At 34.9% G+C, this 18,084-nt stretch overlaps 2 protein-coding genes across 6 annotated transcripts; one reads left to right on the top strand and one right to left on the bottom strand.

The window, feature by feature from the left end:
- Window positions 1-504: 504 nt before the first annotated feature.
- Window positions 505-7,308, top strand: LOC133702670 (uncharacterized). Of its 3 annotated transcripts, none has more exons than XM_062126987.1 (6): window positions 505-796; window positions 2,347-3,682; window positions 3,797-4,063; window positions 4,518-4,673; window positions 6,247-6,370; window positions 6,943-7,308. In XM_062126987.1, exons 1-5 carry the CDS (start codon window positions 789-791, stop codon window positions 6,364-6,366), a joined length of 1,887 nt encoding a protein of 628 aa, XP_061982971.1. In that variant the 5' UTR covers window positions 505-788; the 3' UTR covers window positions 6,367-6,370; window positions 6,943-7,308. The 3 variants fall into 3 exon arrangements, with proteins under 3 accessions (XP_061982971.1, XP_061982970.1, XP_061982969.1); XM_062126986.1 differs by having other exon boundaries at window positions 6,862-7,308; XM_062126985.1 differs by lacking the exon at window positions 6,943-7,308 and having other exon boundaries at window positions 506-796; window positions 6,247-6,764.
- A 2,423-nt stretch (window positions 7,309-9,731) lies between these two features.
- On the bottom strand, window positions 9,732-17,331 carry LOC133702669 (lysine-specific demethylase JMJ28-like). 3 transcript variants are annotated; one of them, XR_009843777.1, is made up of 14 exons: window positions 16,284-17,327; window positions 16,056-16,201; window positions 15,660-15,765; window positions 15,428-15,560; window positions 15,252-15,315; window positions 14,410-15,145; window positions 13,059-13,388; window positions 11,865-12,395; window positions 11,720-11,792; window positions 11,549-11,634; window positions 11,036-11,155; window positions 10,864-10,931; window positions 10,071-10,193; window positions 9,732-9,974 (listed from the first exon to the last, which is right to left on the bottom strand). XR_009843777.1 is itself a non-coding variant. In XM_062126982.1 (13 exons), exons 1-13 carry the CDS (start codon window positions 16,908-16,910, stop codon window positions 10,169-10,171), a joined length of 3,045 nt encoding a protein of 1,014 aa, XP_061982966.1. In that variant the 5' UTR covers window positions 16,911-17,327; the 3' UTR covers window positions 9,732-10,168. The 3 variants fall into 3 exon arrangements, 2 of the variants coding, with proteins under 2 accessions (XP_061982966.1, XP_061982968.1); XM_062126982.1 differs by having other exon boundaries at window positions 9,732-10,193; XM_062126984.1 differs by lacking the exons at window positions 9,732-9,974; window positions 10,071-10,193 and adding an exon at window positions 10,200-10,428 and having other exon boundaries at window positions 16,284-17,331.
- Window positions 17,332-18,084: the final 753 nt, after the last annotated feature.

Here is an 18,084-nt window from a genome sequence, read left to right as displayed (position 1 = left end):
ATTCCATTATTTGGCACATAAGAATAAATTAGTAAATGATTTTTTATCATGTTAATAAAAAATAGAAAGCTCTTGTAGATAAATTCTTGTAAAAAATAAAATTTTAAGTTTATAAATAAAATTGATAGCGTAATTAGTAGCATTTGATTATCGTTTCAGAAAAAAAAAACAAAGGTAATAAAAAAAATAAGATAAGTCTCTCTACACTTATTATTTTTAAAATATAAAAAATTACTTTAAAATTATTATAAATATAAATTTATTTTATATTTATATCTATATATATTCGATCAAACAGATTTCTAACTCTCGTATATCTATCTTTTCAGTCATCCAATACTAACCAAAAGCAAACAATTAGTAATTTCTTAGAATATTTCAGAAACAAACATTTGCGAAAATGATTCTTAAACCCGTGGACCCAAGATAACAGATAGCGTAAAGCCCACGAAGACCAGGTAGCACGGCCCATTCATATCCCCGTGGGTGGAAGTTTCCAAAATTACAGTCCCAGCTTCCTCTCTTTTCTCCCTCTTTCTTGCGCCGTTGGCCACCCCCAACCCAACCTTTCCTCCGCCTCCGCCTCCGCCTCCGCCTCCAAAATCTCATAAAACGATGCGTTTTACCAAGGTCAGCAAGTAATAAAAAAATGCACCGTTAAAAAGCCCCCCTAGGGAGAGAAATCCATGAGAAAATGCATGCATCAACGACAACAATCAACAGAGCAGCCATTTTCCACCGCCTGCGCACTTTAGCTTCATCAATTAATCCTCTTGGTTCTGATCGCCATGTTCAGGTTCATGGAATTATCCTCCTCTCACTGAGTTAATTCGGTTTTTTATTTTATTTGTTTTCTTAAATTTGAGCTATTAATTTTGGTTAATCACGCATTTAAATTCTGTAATTGAGTTCATAATTCCTTATCTAGGGCTAGAAATTATAGGAAAAAATTATATTTTTAAAAAATGTCGTTTATATCTGTAATGCAAAAAATAATAATTAAAGGGTTAGGGTAGTAGCTCAGTGAGTGTATTTTACAGTATAGATAGGTTTTAGAAGCATAAGCTTTCAGCCAAGCATTCATAAGAAGCATTTCTGCTGTTCTCTGTTTCGCTCTTCTCCTGCGGCCCTCACCTTTTATGCCTCTTTCCTTACACGATCAGACTAGTTGAGGAAAAGAAAAAGATTTAGATATTGGCATTGGGAAGTTTTCTTTGCTGATCCCTAGATGAATTATAAAAAGATTATATATAACCAGAACTGATTGGTTAAACCTTCCCAATCTAGGGTTAAAAACCATGTCACAAGTCCTCCACATTGCCCGTGAATGATGATCCATCACAATACCTAACCTTAATTCTGTTCCTGTTGCTGAAGTCTTCATGTTGAGGTAAAATTCAGTATGTAAAGAATCAGAAATCAAGCATCAATATAGATTTCAATATATAATTTATTGTATTTAAGTAATTACGTGAAACCTGGATTAGATTTTTGCTGTCTGCTTAGTATGCCAGAAAATCCCATCTGTTTTTTTGCAATTTCTTTGATGAACCTGAAGTAGTGTCCTTACGAGACTCACCCTGAGAATCCATAGCCAAAAACATAGTAACAAGTAGCTTGTAGCTAGTAGCTCACATACACAACTAGATGACCTTTGGGGCAGACGTTATCTTCTTCATTGCCAAATCTAGCTCATACTGACATTTCATCTTGGTCGTGGAGCATTTCAATTTTCAAGGCATCTATTGTAATTTTTTGTAGATAAGACCAATCGCACGTGAGAGAGGAAGAGTCCATGGAGATTCTTTCTTCAAATATTGTGTGCTAGGATGTGTCTCAAACAAATTTAGTGATCAGTTTTAGACTGTTTTCAGTGCTTGATGGAGTTTAATTTAGACAATCGTCCACACGCATAGGAGTTAAATTTGGTCGGTCATCATGTACGATGGATGGACTTTAATTGTTGCTCAGCGTGGGTTTCTAGAGAAGAGATTGCATTGGATTTACAAATCCAAAGTCAAAGGTCTTGAATTCATATGCAATTTTGATGGTTAAAGTGTAAGAACTGAGACCCAATTGTGTTTCCCTTGTATTAAAGCCAAAAACAAAAGAAAGGTGTTGTCTTTTGAATTTAATCCTCGTTCTTGTTAAACCTTAGCAATGACTGTCTGCTTGATATATTACATTTTTTTTGGTGTTTCTTATTGTTATAAATACACGGAAAAGGTTTTTTTTTTTTTGAGCTTATAATGTTGTTCTACAGTATATGTATTTTTGGAGTTCATTTTTGAAATTCTAAACATTTTCTGAAATATTTGATGCGATCATGTAATTTTGGTATTGCAGGTTTTTGACAACTGGAAATATTAAAAAAGTTACGGTGTTGATTTTTGGTAAACAGAAAAGTAGTGATCAATTATTGGAAGTAAAAGAGTATGGGACAGTAGTTTCAGTTTGTTTGCATTTGCCGCAATTTAGAAATTACTCGCAGTATAGCTTTCCAAGTAGAGAGTGTTCGTCATTTGCATTGTGCAATATTAAAGAGCAGTTTGGCCGTAGGTGTTTTACAAGGAATTATTCACTTACGAGTGATGCGGTGACACACAATGCCCAGCTTGCCTGGAAAAGGCTATTTAGGAAAGGTTCTGCTAGTGGCTGGAGTTTTCCTCGGATAAGTAGGATAGCTCAAGCAGTTAGCTTGGCTTTGACACGGTCTCAGTTGGTGGTCCCAAGTGCTTTAGTGTTGACATGTGGGCAGGTGGCATGGGCACAAAGAACATTGGTGGAACCGGATTATTATCCCGGTTCTTTGTATATGCGTGCACAAGATGGGCATGCTTATGTGACATCGTTAGTATCTGCTATTGTAGAAGCATTTGTGTTGTTAGTGAGAGCTATATATTTAGCAATTTTGTTCTCACCCAGCTTGTTGATGGCTCCATTTGCTGATTCTTGTGGGCCAGAGTTTAGGAAAATGTGGCTTCATGTTGTTCATCGGACACTGGAGAAAGCAGGTCCAGCATTTATAAAATGGGGTCAATGGGCAGCTACCCGACCGGATCTATTTCCTAGAGACTTATGCACCAAGCTTTCAGAGCTACATTCTAAAGCTCCTGAACATAGTTTTGCGTACACGAAGAAAACTATTGAAAGAGCATTTGGTCGCAAACTTTCTGAAATTTTTGAGGGTTTTGAAGAGGTTCCTGTAGCATCTGGAAGTATTGCTCAAGTGCATCGGGCCTCTTTGAAATGTCACTACCCTGGGAAAAAACAGACAAAGCCTACCGTGGTTGCTGTAAAGGTTAGACATCCTGGTGTTGGCGAATCAATTAGAAGAGACTTTATGATAATAAACTTGGTTGCAAAGATATCAACATTTCTTCCAGCTTTGAATTGGTTGAGACTTGACGAGAGTGTGCAACAGTTCGCTGTTTTCATGATGTCTCAAGTTGACCTTGCAAGGGAAGCTGCACATTTAAGCCGCTTTATATATAACTTCCGAAGGTGGAAGGATGTTTCTTTTCCGAAGCCTGTTTATCCACTTGTGCATCCTGCTGTTTTGGTGGAATCGTATGAGCAAGGAGAAAGTGTCTCGCATTATGTAGATGACCTTGAAGGACATAATTGGATTAAAACTGCACTTGCGCACATCGGGACTCATGCACTTCTCAAAATGCTTCTGGTAAATTTTTGCACACTTTATTCGTGTGTGTTTGTGTTGTCTCTAAGTTCCCAATGATGAGTCAAGGATTGTTAAGTGCTTTTCAGTTAGAAAATGGGGTATTTCTTGTTTCAGGTGGACAACTTTATTCATGCAGACATGCATCCTGGAAATATCCTCGTCCGGGTTTCTCCGAACAGTTCTCGGAAACGGCTCTTTAAATCAAAGCCTCATGTTATTTTCCTCGATGTAGGCATGACTGCTGAACTTTCTCAGGGTGATCGCGTGAATTTGATTGATTTTTTTAAAGCAATTGCCCGCCGGGATGGCCGCACTGCAGCAGAATGCACACTAAGATTGTCAAAGCGACAAAACTGCCCAAATCCAAAGGCCTTTATTGAGGTAGGATATTGGTTGCATAGATTTGTTTTCTCATTTGACTGGTTATAATTGTGTTAAGAATGCGATGAGTACCTTCACTACGAGGATGATTGAATTTAATGTTAGTTGTATGCTGTGGTGACAAATTGAAAAATGATATGTTATTTCTTTTGTTCTATTAATTGCTTTTCCATTTTTATTTGATTAGGTAGTAAAACACAGGTAGGCTTGAAAGTTAAATCTCTCTAAGCGAAGAGTTATTGTGAATATAAGAGAATAACAGTCTATTAAGGTTATTGGATAGTTTGCAGTGATTTTAAATTTAACATGTTTAGTGAAGAGAAGTTTGTCTTAAGCAAGTAATTTATTGATGGCCTAATGCTCTCACAACAGAGTCATGAGCATTTTGATATCCTTCCCACCCTTCTTCTTTTGGAGTATCTTGACTTGCGATACCATCTTCTTTTTCTAACAGGAGGTGGAAGAGGCATTCACATTCTGGGGTACCGCTCAGGGTGATCTAGTCCATCCTGCAGAGTGCATGCAGCAATTACTTGAGAAAGTCAGGCGTCATAGAGTTAATATTGATGGCAATGTTTGCACTGTCATGGTCACAACTTTGGTTCTTGAGGTAATTTAGTTCTTTACTATTGCCATAATGTTTCATTAGAAGGACACTAGCAAAGCTTCTTTGATGTTTTTAGCAACAGGGTAGAGAAAGAACTGGTAGGCAAAGCAATAAAGTGCTTTTTATGAAGAAAGGCAAAAGATGATGTTAATTATCTAAGAACTGAATATATCTAAGACCAGTTCAAAAAATGATCTAAGACTTATGTGAGAAATCTTTGCTTGGTTGAGATCAGGGTCAGATTTGTGAAACTTGGGAATTGTGGAATACAATGTTTGAAAATTGGGTTCAAGCATGAATCACTCTCCATGACTATAAACATTTTTTCATGTTTGCTTGTATTGCATGTGTCAAAGTGATTATGATTTGGATAAGTCAGCAAATTGGAATCAATTGATATTCAGTGGAATAAGTCATCAAATTTATCAATGGTTTCTTAAATTATGAATAATTTAACAAATTCTCATTGCAAGTCTGCTAGTCCTTAATAGCTGTGATCTTAAAAAGTTAGGTCCAGGACTAAATACTGAACTATAAATTCACTTATATGGACTACATTATTTGTTCACTTTTCTAATTATAAAAAAAGAATTTGAATCTATTAATCAAAAAATCAAATTTTAATCAAAATAGCAAATATATATTATTGACATGGACAAACTGAAAAGGAATTAGTTAGGTAGATTCAAGAGTTATGATTTTCCTTGAAAGTGCAAGAAAAAGACACTAATTTCAAACCTTCAAGCTTACAAGACACTGGTATTTTATATTTCTATCAAGACAATAGTCTTACATTAGAATCAACTCAGAATTTTATCAACTACCCTCGTATTAAATATAGAAGATGATTCTTATTAGTCATATTAAGTTGTATACTTGGGATACTTGATCGTCACACTAGAAAAAATGCATGTTTGTGTATAGATGTCACGGGCCACTTCCTAATTATGACTACTATATCTAAATGGTCACACAAGTATGAAAGGTCTAACACTAATGCTAGAAATTAAAAAGGATTACAAAATTCAATTTTTTGTTTTGATGTTGTTAGCAACAGGGTAGGGAAAATAACTGGTAGGTGAAGGATAAAGTGCTTTTTATGCATACAGCAGGTGTAGAGTATAAAGAAATACTGAATATACATGTTGATTATTTCGGAACTGAGTATATCTAAGACTTTTGTTTTAAAAAAAGATCTAAGAATGGGGCAATAAACTTCCCCTTCCTCTTTTTGGTTATAATGTATGGACTTGAACTGGGTATTCAAAACTTGGAATTATGGAATACAAGTAATTCTACTGCAAAACTTTTGATGTTTCTTCTTCACTCTTCTACCTTTCGATTACCTGCTTTCCTTAACCATATAAGATTGTAGTTTTTGTTTATTGATTTCTGCAAAATAAAAGTAAATTTGGTGTTGGCCAAAGGAGCCCCAGAGGCAGCCAAATAGTGATGTGTAATGTAATATCATGATTACTGGCTACAAGGGGGGACCTCTGCAATATATTAGTGATTGTTATCATTAACAGGGGTGTAATTTAATATCTTACTTTTGGTGTTTTTACAATTTCTTTAGGGATGGCAGCGTAAGCTAGATCCAGAATACAATGTGATGCAGACATTACAAACACTGCTTCTTCAAGCTGACTGGGCTAAGTCTCTTTCCTATACAATTGATGGGTTGATGGCCCCATAAGCAGGTTTTTCTTTTCTTTTTTCGCGATGCTGTTTTTAAAATAACAAATTTGACAGTCCAAGGACTCGGAAATTATAACAGTTTTAAGAAATAACAAGAGTTGGCCATTTGTTTTCCCTAGAAATCTCCAGCAGTTCCGTCTTTTTCCGTGAAATTTTGTCCTTTTGTATTTATTGTGCTGAATTTAACATATCATTTCCCCCAGCACACAAAATGATGATGAGGACGGGGCAAGAAAGGAATGTAATAAAGACTTGACATTCTATTCTTTACTTAAGTTTTTCATTTCATTTCATTTCATTGTAAATTTAGCCTTTTTTCCCTTCCCTCTTGAGGAACTAAAACAAAAAAGAAGTAAATTCATGGGTAGATATCTCAAACAATCATTTTCAATTCAATTATTTCTTTTGTTTGTATGCAATGGACGTACTACTTGAGCTGGTTTTTAAACTTGTAGCCAACATGACATTTTGATGGTGAATGTTGGCATGACAGGAGACAAGTTATACATAGCAAGAAGTTAATTTGAATTTCCAGATGACCAAACATAAACTACAGCAAGTACTTTTGTAACAGGTGTGCAATATGTAATGGTAGAAAGAAACAAAACATAGATTGTGGACTTTGCGAGCTGAAAGCTTAGAACATCAATTTTTATTTTTAAGCTGCATATTCACTGATTGGTGGGAAGCTTGAAAGAGCTCAGTTGATTAGCATGTTAGCTATCATTTCTGTTTCTCAGAGAACCTACCCTCTCTTGATCTTGGCTAAACGCAATTTATGGGATTTGTAGATTTTCCGGTGGCACCGAACTGGTTGATTTCCATATTGTAATTCATTGTTGCCTGCTCATTCAATCATATTGATATTATAAACAGTGATTGCCTGAGCATTCAGTTAATAGCACAAATTGAAGTATATAATCATCTAATCATATTGTCAGGTTACCTTCTCGTTTCCATCCATGCTTGATTCGCAGTGTTTGCTTCATGGTTCATATGACTTTTATTGAATTTTCCAACCCCAGGATACGAGCGAATGTGTAACTAGTGATGGATGAAATTCGGATTTATTCAGATGGCCACCAACAGTAGTAAATTGAAGATTCACTAGTAGTTTCACTTTGAGCAGCTTTAATGTTCTTAAATACTGCAATGCAATGTGAGCACGTTTTTCGTTTTCAATCTCTCTGCTTCTTATCCTTCTCTCTCTTCTTTCAATGATTTCATGCCACTGTAGCTAATCTTGTTATTTAATGGCTCAGCCGGATTGTTTTAAAAGGTTCGCCGGAGTTTCAAGATGCCCCAATGTACCCCTTGTGGTCTGTGTCTGAAGGGACCATTAACTTCCCTGTCAGGAGGAGAGTTTAATATAGAGGTGATGACTTTCCTATTTAGTTGATGGTAGTGTGTCTTTAGAGGAAGAAAAATCTAGGACACGGAGGACACGTGTTATTAATTTAATAAAAAGAATATAAGAAAAGTCAATGACAACTGAAAAATAAAAATTAATTGTAAAAATATAAACGCTCAATATATATTTTAAATATTTTTAAAATGTTTTACTTATTTTATTATTAATAAAAATAAATAAATAAAAACATGATAATTTTATAAAAAATATAAAGAGAAAAAAAAATTCTGAAATTTAATTACTAATAAATCAAGGTGGAAAGATGAACTGAAAAAATAATTAATTTTTATAAAAGAACAAAAAAAATCTAGCTCGAGTTAGTATGCAAAATTCTTAGCCTAGTGGCAAATTAAATGATGGAAGGAGAAACTGAAAAAATCAATAAAAAAATAAAAAAAATACTAAAATCAATCTGGGTTAAATCGATCAATTCATGATCCAGGTTATGAGATTTCAATAATTTTATAGAAAAAAAGTAAAAATAATCATGAAGTTAAGATCCAATAATTTAATATTGAATGATAAAATTAAAAAAATATTAATTTTAAAAAAATCTAAAACTTTCAAATTGAGCCAATTTTTGAAACTTGTGACCCGGATCATGAGACTACATTACTCTATAGAAGATAAATATGAAAAAATAACGAAGCAAGATTTTCAATAATCAAAATATTGAGGTATGAGATTGAAAAAAAATCAATAAAAAAAAGAATTACAAAATAAAATAAATAACAATCATAAGAATGATGATAAAATCTGATATATAAATTAAATGAAATAAAATAACAAGATAAAATTCAAAAAAATCATGAAAAATAAAAAAAAATAGTAATAAAAAAATAAGGATCAAATTATATATAAAAATAAAATGAAATAAAATGATATGGAGAAAATTGAAAAACAAAATCAACTACAAAAGACATTAAAAGCAAAACAAATAGTAATTAAAATAATTAAGATCAAAATTAACACATATAAATTGACATGACATTTAATTTTTAAAAGGATTGACATAAAACCCGAGATCAAGAGAAGGAAGAGAGGGGAGAGAAGAAAAATCATCCACATAGCCACATTGACTTGAAGGCTAGAGGAAAAGACTATTATTATTATTATTAAATATTTTATATTTATTAAAATATTAAATTACACTGAACTGAACTTAATTATAATTAAAAAAAAATCAAGAGAAAAAATACAAAAAAACCTTTGGACACAAGCTTTTATTTTTATTTTTATTTTTAAAAGTAATTCAATTATTTTACTGTGTTTAAAATATGAAGATAAAAAAAACCCCTAAACATTAGTTTTACCAGTTTTATAATTTTTAGCTTTTAAAAATAAATTAGTTATATTACAGTTTAAAAATTATAAAATATTATGAAAAAACCATTTTAACCCAAATCTACCCAAATCTATTTTGTAATAATAAATAAACCTTTACGAAAAGAATGTTATACTCCCATGACCAAGTGTATTGAGTTTTGATGGGAGGGGCAAATACCCATTTCATTATTCCAATTCACAATGTGTCTTATTGGGTTAATTTCTTTTTGTTTTTGTTTTAATTTTAATTCAGCATGTGAGAATATTTTGAAGATTTCAAGCATTTCGCTGGTTCCCTTGCCAGTGGGTTTGTTATTTTGCTTTATAACTCTTTTGAACTTAACTCTCTTTAGGAAAACTGGACTCTTCTCTTTGAAGGGGGGATGCTTATGAGGATGGAGTATGCCACCACTTTCTGTTCTTGGACGTAGCGGGTCTCTTAGATTCGTTATTGAATCTCAAACAATCCGTTGCTGAAACCCCAAACCATTCTTTATAGAGGCAAGGAACATCAAGGATAAGAGGCCTTTCAAAACCAAGCATTTTTACTCCAATCAACGACAATTTTTGCAAGAATATCAAGAGCTTTTTTCATGCAATTTGTCTAGCATCAGATGACTGCAGCATGAAGAAACTATCACAAGGTTGTATATATATAAGAAAAGAACTAAAGAATCAATCATTATTACAACCAAACTGATTAGTCATTATATACAGTCGAATGGATCGATCATATATACGTGCTGTTGCAACAAGGGGAGAAAATGCTAACCTTAATGAACCCATGTACAAGTTGTTGCAGAAAATGAGGAAACCAATGCAAATTTTTGATAACAAAAAGTTGGTGTTTTTCACCATGAATGAGAGATCTGCGAAAATTAGCCTTTTAATCATTGAAGAGAGGAGATCTATCAAAATTTCTGCTTGCGAAAAAAAAAAAAGACGGTCGCAGCAGAGACCAATACCCTGCACGATTCATTTTAGTAACAGCAGCAGAAGCTCAATGCCTCCACGTCAGGTTCTTCCCTTCTATGAATTATCTTTCCGTTTTCAGTCCTTGCAGTTAGCCATTGAGGTCCATGCTGGTCCTAAATTATGAAGCACATATAAATTGCCTGGGCAGAAGAATCTTGCTGACACATGCTAAATAAAGTTCTTAATATCCATTTGAAGCATAACATATAGTTCAGTATGTGTAGTATCATGCTTACAAACATGAGGAAAACCTGATTGGCACTCGTGTCGTTAAAAAAGTATCTAGAGGATAAAGCCTCATTCAATTTCTGGGGAGACTAGGGTGTAAGATGGGCATCGGCAGTTCATCTGAAAGCATAAGCAAAGGGATGGATAATAATTGCCTAAGACAAAACTAGGAACATGGACACCCCCTTTTTTTATTGAGAATGGATCGTCAAATTTATTTGATTCCATGATTCTTGTCCATCACAAGGATTTTGATATAATCTCCCTCTAAAAGTGTTCCACAAATTAGCAACCATCAAAGATATTTCATACAAACAGGTTCTAGTTCATTCTCCTGAACATATACAAGCCATGCTTCCCAATCCAGGTGATATGTTTTTAAACTATACACTGACACTGCATTTGATTTTCACTATTAAAACTTGATGAATTTCATGCACAATGTAACACACAATCATGAAACAACGTGGATATCTTAAATTATTTGATGACCAACATACTGAGAAAGATAGAAGAAAAAGAACAGAACTCATGCATTTCAATGTGAGCGCTTACTCTGCCCGTGTAAGCTCATGAATTTTTCTGACTGCTCTACTGATACTGTGCAATGCCATTTTCTTCACCTGGTTTTTGCCAAAAAAGAACAAAAAAGAACAGAAAAAAGTAAAGAATTCATCACACGGGCAAGGATGGAGAGGAAATGTGTACTCCTTCATGTATAATTTACCTCTAAACTGTCAACTTTGGCCTTATGGTTCTCTGGAAGTTGTCGAAATTCATCCATCAACTGAATGCATTCAGTAACATTTTCTGGCGAGAGGAAGTCCAGAACCACGCTGACGCATGACTGCAATTCGCATGACAAGTCAAATGAACAAAAATAGTAATCAATATTGCAAAGAAGTCAATGCAGATCTTGAAACCAGAACCAGAAAATTTGACAATAAATCAATTTGAACATGACAAAATCAAGTGTGTTACAAACTCTCTATCTTCCTATCTCCTTCAGATTCCAAGTAACGATGCAAGCTTAAAAAAAGTTGGAGAACTGGTAAGATTTTTATAAGAGAAAACATCAGGAAATTTTGACAAATATACTTAAAACCGTGGTAAAAGAGCTTTAGATAGAGCAGATTTTTTGAAAAGTAGCCAACAATGGAGTATGAAAGGATTCTAAGAAAATCAGGGCACTGACAACAAGATTTCTAAAAAACTAGTTCAATATTATTGCACTTGTTACCTTAAGATTTCTAATTTGGTAAGGGCATCCAGCAGGAACAATCACTGCTTCTCCAATATGTTGATCAAAACTCCAGGGTTCAATTTCTGGAAGCATCAGGCAAGGTGGAAATTTAAACAAAACTTCAAATTTTTCATCGTAAGAAAAGGGGCAAATAGAAGTTTTACTTACTGAACTCCTCCTTCAGTCTCATTTTATGATATGCATCAAGAAAGAAATTCTGATCAAGTATTGGATGAACCATCTGCAAGAGAGAGACTAGTAAATAATCCACTCTGACCTGCTAATAGAGGCTGACATCTTATTCAGAACTTACATGCTTTTGGAAGCCGTTTGTGTGAGTGAACTCATTAGAGTGCCTTCTAAGGTATTCTACAAGCTTGGGAACATCCTGTTTACGAAAGACATCCCATTGGGCACCACAAGACTCGGATATGAAATGATTGGAAGTCTCCGAGTGATTCCCATGAAACTTAAGATTATCTGATGACCTTGAACTTTTAACAGGTCCAAAGAAAAATTTTGAGACTTCAGTATCAGTATCAGTGTGAGAATCAGAATCAGAATCAGAACCAGAATCCCCATTATGGAACACGTCTCTATCTTTCAGATTTGAAGCATGAGTTTCATGTCTTGCAGCAGAGAACCAGGATACTCTAGCAACTTTCTTGTTTACTTGCATATCTTCTCTGAACATATCATGCAATTCCACTTCAATGTTTTCCTCATCTAAAGGTGCTTCTCCGCTCTCTTTATTCTGGTCCTTGTGCTTTGTCATTAACTTTCTTATGTAATTAAGCTGTTTTGTAGATACAGGGACATCAGTAGCATGTGCCAAAATATTAACCTGAAATTAGAAAGACAAATGAATGATTCGTGCTTTTTGTAAACTCTTCAAAGAATAACAAGTTTGCAGAAACCTAATTACAATAATCTTGGTCTAATAAAGATTCAAGAAAGTTAATGAATAAAGAAAGCAGGAAGCTGTGACAAATAAAGATTCAAGAGGTGCTATATAAGAAAAAAGGAATGCAAGTCACTGCATACAGCAATTACAGAATAAGCCTAATTACAATAATCTTGGTCTTTGCTTGGCTCACCCACCTAGATGACGAGACCAATAATTGATATTACTTCGAAACTATATGTAAGCACCGATTTTGAATTGTTTTTGAAAAACAGTTATAAAGTAGGTAGCAATCCATGCTAACATATTACTTGGACATTGTCACATGCACATATTGCTCAAAGCATAAGGAAGAAATCAAGGAGATGGTTCGTTACAGATTTGGAAGCATAGCAATTTCTGATCCTTGCTTCTCAGAATGCTGCATGCTTTCTAAAATGCTTTAGAAAGCAATTGTGTATGAAGCATGCATCTTGCGTGTGTGGGTGCCAATCAAGAAAAAGAATAGGAAAAAGAAATTCACAAAGTAAATTAAAATCAAAGTTCAGGGAAAAATCTAAAGAGGATTAGACTGTGATATAATTTAAATAGAGCCACACTTACCACATCATATGAATTATAACGCAGTTTTGTCACAGAATCAGCCTGTGAAAGATTCTCACCACTTCCATATGAGATATAAAGACAAGGACCCAGATCAGACTTTGAGGTTTCCTGCCCCAAATCTGCAGCAATGTTTAGAACACCTGAAATGGGGTCCATGTATTCTGGAAGTGGTAGAGCCTGAAGGACGTGACTATAATGAACTGGAAAATGTTCTTGGAATAAATAAGAAGAAAGCAAACCCTTCAATTTCAGCTTCTCATGCCATATGTTGGCATTCGTCAGGCCCTTAAAAGACCCCATAAACATCTGTCTTATACCAATTTCTACCTGCCACACCAAAGAAAAATTGTTGAGAATTAGAGTTTTGGTCTCAAATTCTTGACCAGAAAAAAAGGAGCAAAAAGCAGCAGGAAATCAGAATTGCAAAATGTTCATTATCATGAAAAAGGGAAAAAAAGATTTCAAAGAAAAGGTGTTAAATGGAAAACACTAAACAGTTCGCAGGAGCATAGAATATAAAGCAGTGCTAAGCTTATAGTCCAAATCAGTCTAATTTCTTTTCATGAAGTAAATATAATGCATATGAACATTTTCCCTAAAGACAGCCATTAGCACAAGTTTTTCCATCACAATCAAATTAAGAAGAAGAACCTGGCATTTTGCAACTTGAAAAAGAAAATGTCCTGAAGTCGGATAAAGCGGAAAAGAGAAGTGAAATGCCCCAAAAGTTTGGAAGCTAGATTATGCTGATTTAACAGTTAGCAGCCAAACTAACGAGAAAAAATAAGATATTTTGAAAAATATTCTAGATTCTCTAGCATCCTCTAGGAATCTTTCAAGGCTAGCAGCTACATTTATTTACGTCCTCCAGAGCGTCAAATTCTTTGAAAATCAGAGAAATTGGAAAGGAACCTTCCAGCCACAAACAATTAATTATTGTTTTCAAGGAATTTTGTACCAACATATTTCTATTCCTCTTATAATTTAAAGCTTTACAACTCACAAATATATCGCACAGAGATTTGTTTTTATATTTGCATGTACAGAAACATTAAACACTCCAAATTCATAATGTAACCAATTTTCACCGCTCAATCCCCCCCCCCCCCCCCAAGTAAAACCAACAGGTAACAACTCAGTAATGTACAAGAGATTAATTCGTCTTCTAATAACTCATATGTTCACCAGAAATTGAAGAGAAAGCCTTGATATTATTTTGAACTATGCTGGTTTCTTGGTACAAAATACTGACACCATCTGATATTTGACATTTAAAAAAGAAACACACTAGGCACATGCACGACCACACAGCATATTAACACAGCACATGGCTGAGAAAAACACTAACCTCAAACCAGTCCGAGCAATCTGTAGCTTGCCCATTTTGAGATCTGGCAGCATTATTCTTAAGATAATTGCAGAACATGACTATTGGATCCCAACTCAAATCAGATGTACTCTGAAGCACATTACGAACTATCACAGGCTGACCTCTGCCCCAGTGCTTCTGAAAGTGTTCTAGGTTATCACTGCGAACATCCATGATGGTTGGATAATATAAAAGGTTATCACCAGAATCTTCTCTTGCAGCTGCTTCTTGCAGCTGTTCAATACCGTTAGATTCACAATCCATCCCAACACATAATGAGCAACATGATTGAACATCCAAGGTTTCTGGTAACTCATAGCAGCCAACTAATTCTTCTGCACTTACTTCCAGATCTTTTGTCCAACATAAGGGGAAAATGCAACTCAAATCAAGTAGGCTACCACCACAACCTCCAAACTTTCTAGAGGGACAAGGTATACCACCATTACGATCCACAGCACTCCGACAAGGTGAGAATGTCGAACCAAGATATTTGCTGCTGTAACTCCGCTTTGTGGTACAAAGTGATTTCCTTTCCGAAAGTCGTTTGCCAGGTATACAAGCTTTCCTTCCATTTGGACATTTGCATAAAAGAGTTTTAACACCTCCATGTACGCCCCCATGAAAAATATCCCGACAACAACTTAAGCAAAGGTTATAGGAACACTCAGGACAGCTCCTATGGAAATCCACTATGGAAGTCTTGCAGTTATTGCTGCTCCAAAAGTCATACCATGCACCAGAGAGCAGATAACAAATTGAAATCAGATACGTTAAATATTAGCAGATCATCATAACTTTTTCAGAGGCAGATTATATACCAGCAACATTGCTTATTGCAGCTGACTTCAGCCTGCTGGATTTGAACTTCAGAAGGCTTCTGGCCTATCACAGAATGAAGGACATTATAAAAAGAACTTCTATGGACATTCTACAATAAGCTATGAAAAGTGGAAATCTATTGCAGAATATCAAGAAGTAGAACTATGATCACTACCTTTTATTTTCGCCTCTATTTCTAGCTCAATGCTCTGATCTTGATTTATTTGTTTCAGTATGGGAAGAAGCATGCAAATCAAATAATGAAAATGTAAAACGTTGTCTACTTCACTTTTCTCCTTGGACAAGTCCTGTGACATAATAGTTTTTGCATATATTTAGACATCATGATTCAGCAAGAAATATGAAAGTACTACGTCTAGCTCGCATAGAAAAATTAGAAGTCAGACCTTACATGCAATGTCCCTACTTTGAATCGCTGAGCAGACCTTACAGCTGCAAGTTCCACGACACATAGGACATTCCATCCTAACTTCTTCTTGTGTTTCCAAATACCTAAATTCATTTCAAAATCAAGAATCACAAGTCAGATTTTACTCCTAAAGACAGAGCATTAGGCTGAAATCACAAAATCACTGTTTTCAGCAATAGCTGGAGCTATATATAGAAAACAGTTGGCCTAAAGGATACAATAATTATTAAACAGTCCACATTATTATAACCAATGCTTGTTCCATACAAAAAATGACAACCTTTTGCACATAAGCTTCAAAAGGGTAAGATATCTGGCACCGAGCAAAGAATACAAGTCAAATTAAACAAATTAACATGCAGAAACAACATACTGCTCTTTGATGCAATCCAAGCAATAATACTCTTTCCGACAACTCGAACACCTAATCAATGTCCTCGATCTACTACTCCTACACCAGTGGCACTTCTTCCTCTTCCCCTTCCTCAATCTCACTCCATCCCTCTTATACGGCAAAACCTACAAAAACCAATCAATAAAAAAATGAAATACAAAAACTTTCAAAACACAACTCAAATACCAAACAAACAACAAAACCAACCTGCAATTTCCCAATTGGCATTGGCTCAACATTTTTAGACCTAAAACATCTTCTAGCAGTACTAGCCCCGTTAAAAACATCTCCTCCAATCTTAATATCACAATGTGAACTAGAACAACCCACATTGCCATTCCCAAAACTCTTAGCAGGTGATATTGCCATGAACCCATTTGGCAAATTTCTCATTAACTCTTCTCCTTCTCCTTCTTCACTCTCACTACAGTCATTCACATTATCATTATCATCACCATTATCAACACTTACTTTCTCTGAAAAACTTTTCCTTTTCTTACTTTTCTCCATTTCTTTCTGTAAAACCATCCTAATCAAATCCAACTGTAAATCCCCTCTCTTCAATTTCTTTCCTTTCTTCTTAAATTTCCCTAATTTCCCCTCTTTTGATGAAACCCTAATTAGGGTTTCAGCATTAGAACTTGATGTTGCTGATTTCTTGCTCTTCTTTCTCTGCAATTTCAAATTCTCTGGAACTTTCCTTCTATACTGCCTATGGCGGCCTTGAAGGTGGTGAATTTCACAGAGCTTCTTATCCTCCATCACCCGCCGGTTGCACCGCCATTGCCGGCCGTCTGTTCTCTTGCACCGGAGGTGGTCCGGTAGTGCCTCCATTAAAAAAGAAATGTTTGGAAATTTTCCCGGAAAGTCCTGATGTTTCTCGGGAAAGTGACAGAAAGTTGGGATTTTTATTAGAGAGAGCGAAGGGAGGAAGACTGAAAAGGGTTTTTTTAAGAGAGGATTTATTGTTGGGTGTGAGAGTGGCAAGTAGGTTAATTGTGAAGAAAAGAGGAGGAGAGTTTAGGGATAAAAAAAAAGGGGAAATCTTGAATTATGGTCACGAGAAAGAGAGAGCTTGACAAGTAATGGACTCTCATAGACAGGTGTTTATATTTTGAACTGATTGTATTGTATTTATGAAAAAAAAAGGGAATCTTTTCAGGATTTTGCTCTGCTTTTCCCCCCTCTTTTTACACTTGACATAGATATCTCTGCAGTGACTTTCTGTTTCTGTACTTGGGTTTCTGTTTCTCGATTTCTGCTTTTATAGTAGTATTTGACTTTATATTTGCATGGATTTTTGGTTCATGGGATGTGATTTTAGTCTATGTTGGTGCTGTCTGTTTTTCTAGATTTTATGTTTGATGTAAGAATTGAGACTCGTTAATGTTTCAGAACTTGACAATTTCAGGATTCAGGTTCTTTTTGTGGTGTCCATTGTGCAATGATACATATAATAAGTTGGATTTTTGTGGTGTGATCTTAGATTATGCTGCCCCTTTTAGATTTTGTAGAAAATTAGTGTTTCAGAATTTCAGAATTTGGTTAATCGGAGTCAAGATTTTTGAATTTTGGGTTATTTGGTAATCAGATAGCAGCAGTACAGCTTTTATATATGGTGGCTGCAGGGCTTTTTCCATGAGGAATTTAGCCGCATTTTTCAAATATATAGCAGTCGTGATAAATAAACGAGACTAAGACAGACTATTATTCTCAGTCTGTTTTTGCTTGCACACCAAGTTTTTTTTATAATTTTGTAACCCTATTTATTTTTCTACGTGGTCTAGTCTTGGCTAAATATAGAGCTATAAATGTGGGCTAAGGATCTGCATATTTTTCTCTTGTTTTCTGCATTAATTTCACAGCTTATTTAGACCAAGTTATTCTTCAGTCTAAAGGTTGGTTGAAAGCCAACTCGAGTATGAAAAACTATTGAGCATGCATGATTTGGTGTCAGGCTGTCAGTTCTGATATTGATGATGCTTATTAACCCTCTCATCTACTCATC

This window comes from Populus nigra, chromosome 9 (assembly GCF_951802175.1).
Source record: "Populus nigra chromosome 9, ddPopNigr1.1, whole genome shotgun sequence".
Taxonomy (NCBI): Eukaryota; Viridiplantae; Streptophyta; class Magnoliopsida; order Malpighiales; family Salicaceae; genus Populus; species Populus nigra.
The sequence above is the reverse complement of the archived record's forward strand: the minus strand, read 5'-3'. Positions and strand labels throughout refer to the sequence as shown.

Bases quoted from the DNA above. Each gene is read 5' to 3' on its own strand.
- LOC133702670 (XM_062126987.1), top strand. The intron at 3,683-3,796 runs GTAAATTTTTGC...TTCTTGTTTCAG, and splicing joins CACTTCTCAAAATGCTTCTG to GTGGACAACTTTATTCATGC. The intron at 4,674-6,246 runs GTAATTTAGTTC...CAATTTCTTTAG, and splicing joins TCACAACTTTGGTTCTTGAG to GGATGGCAGCGTAAGCTAGA.
- LOC133702669 (XM_062126982.1), bottom strand. From the start codon at position 16,910: ATGGAGGCACTACCGGACCACCTCCGGTGCAAGAGAACAGACGGCCGG. The intron at 12,396-13,058 runs GTAAGTGTGGCT...TTCTAATTTCAG, and splicing joins GTTATAATTCATATGATGTG to GTTAATATTTTGGCACATGC. The intron at 11,156-11,548 runs GTAACAAGTGCA...TGCGAATTGCAG, and splicing joins ACCAAATTAGAAATCTTAAG to TCATGCGTCAGCGTGGTTCT.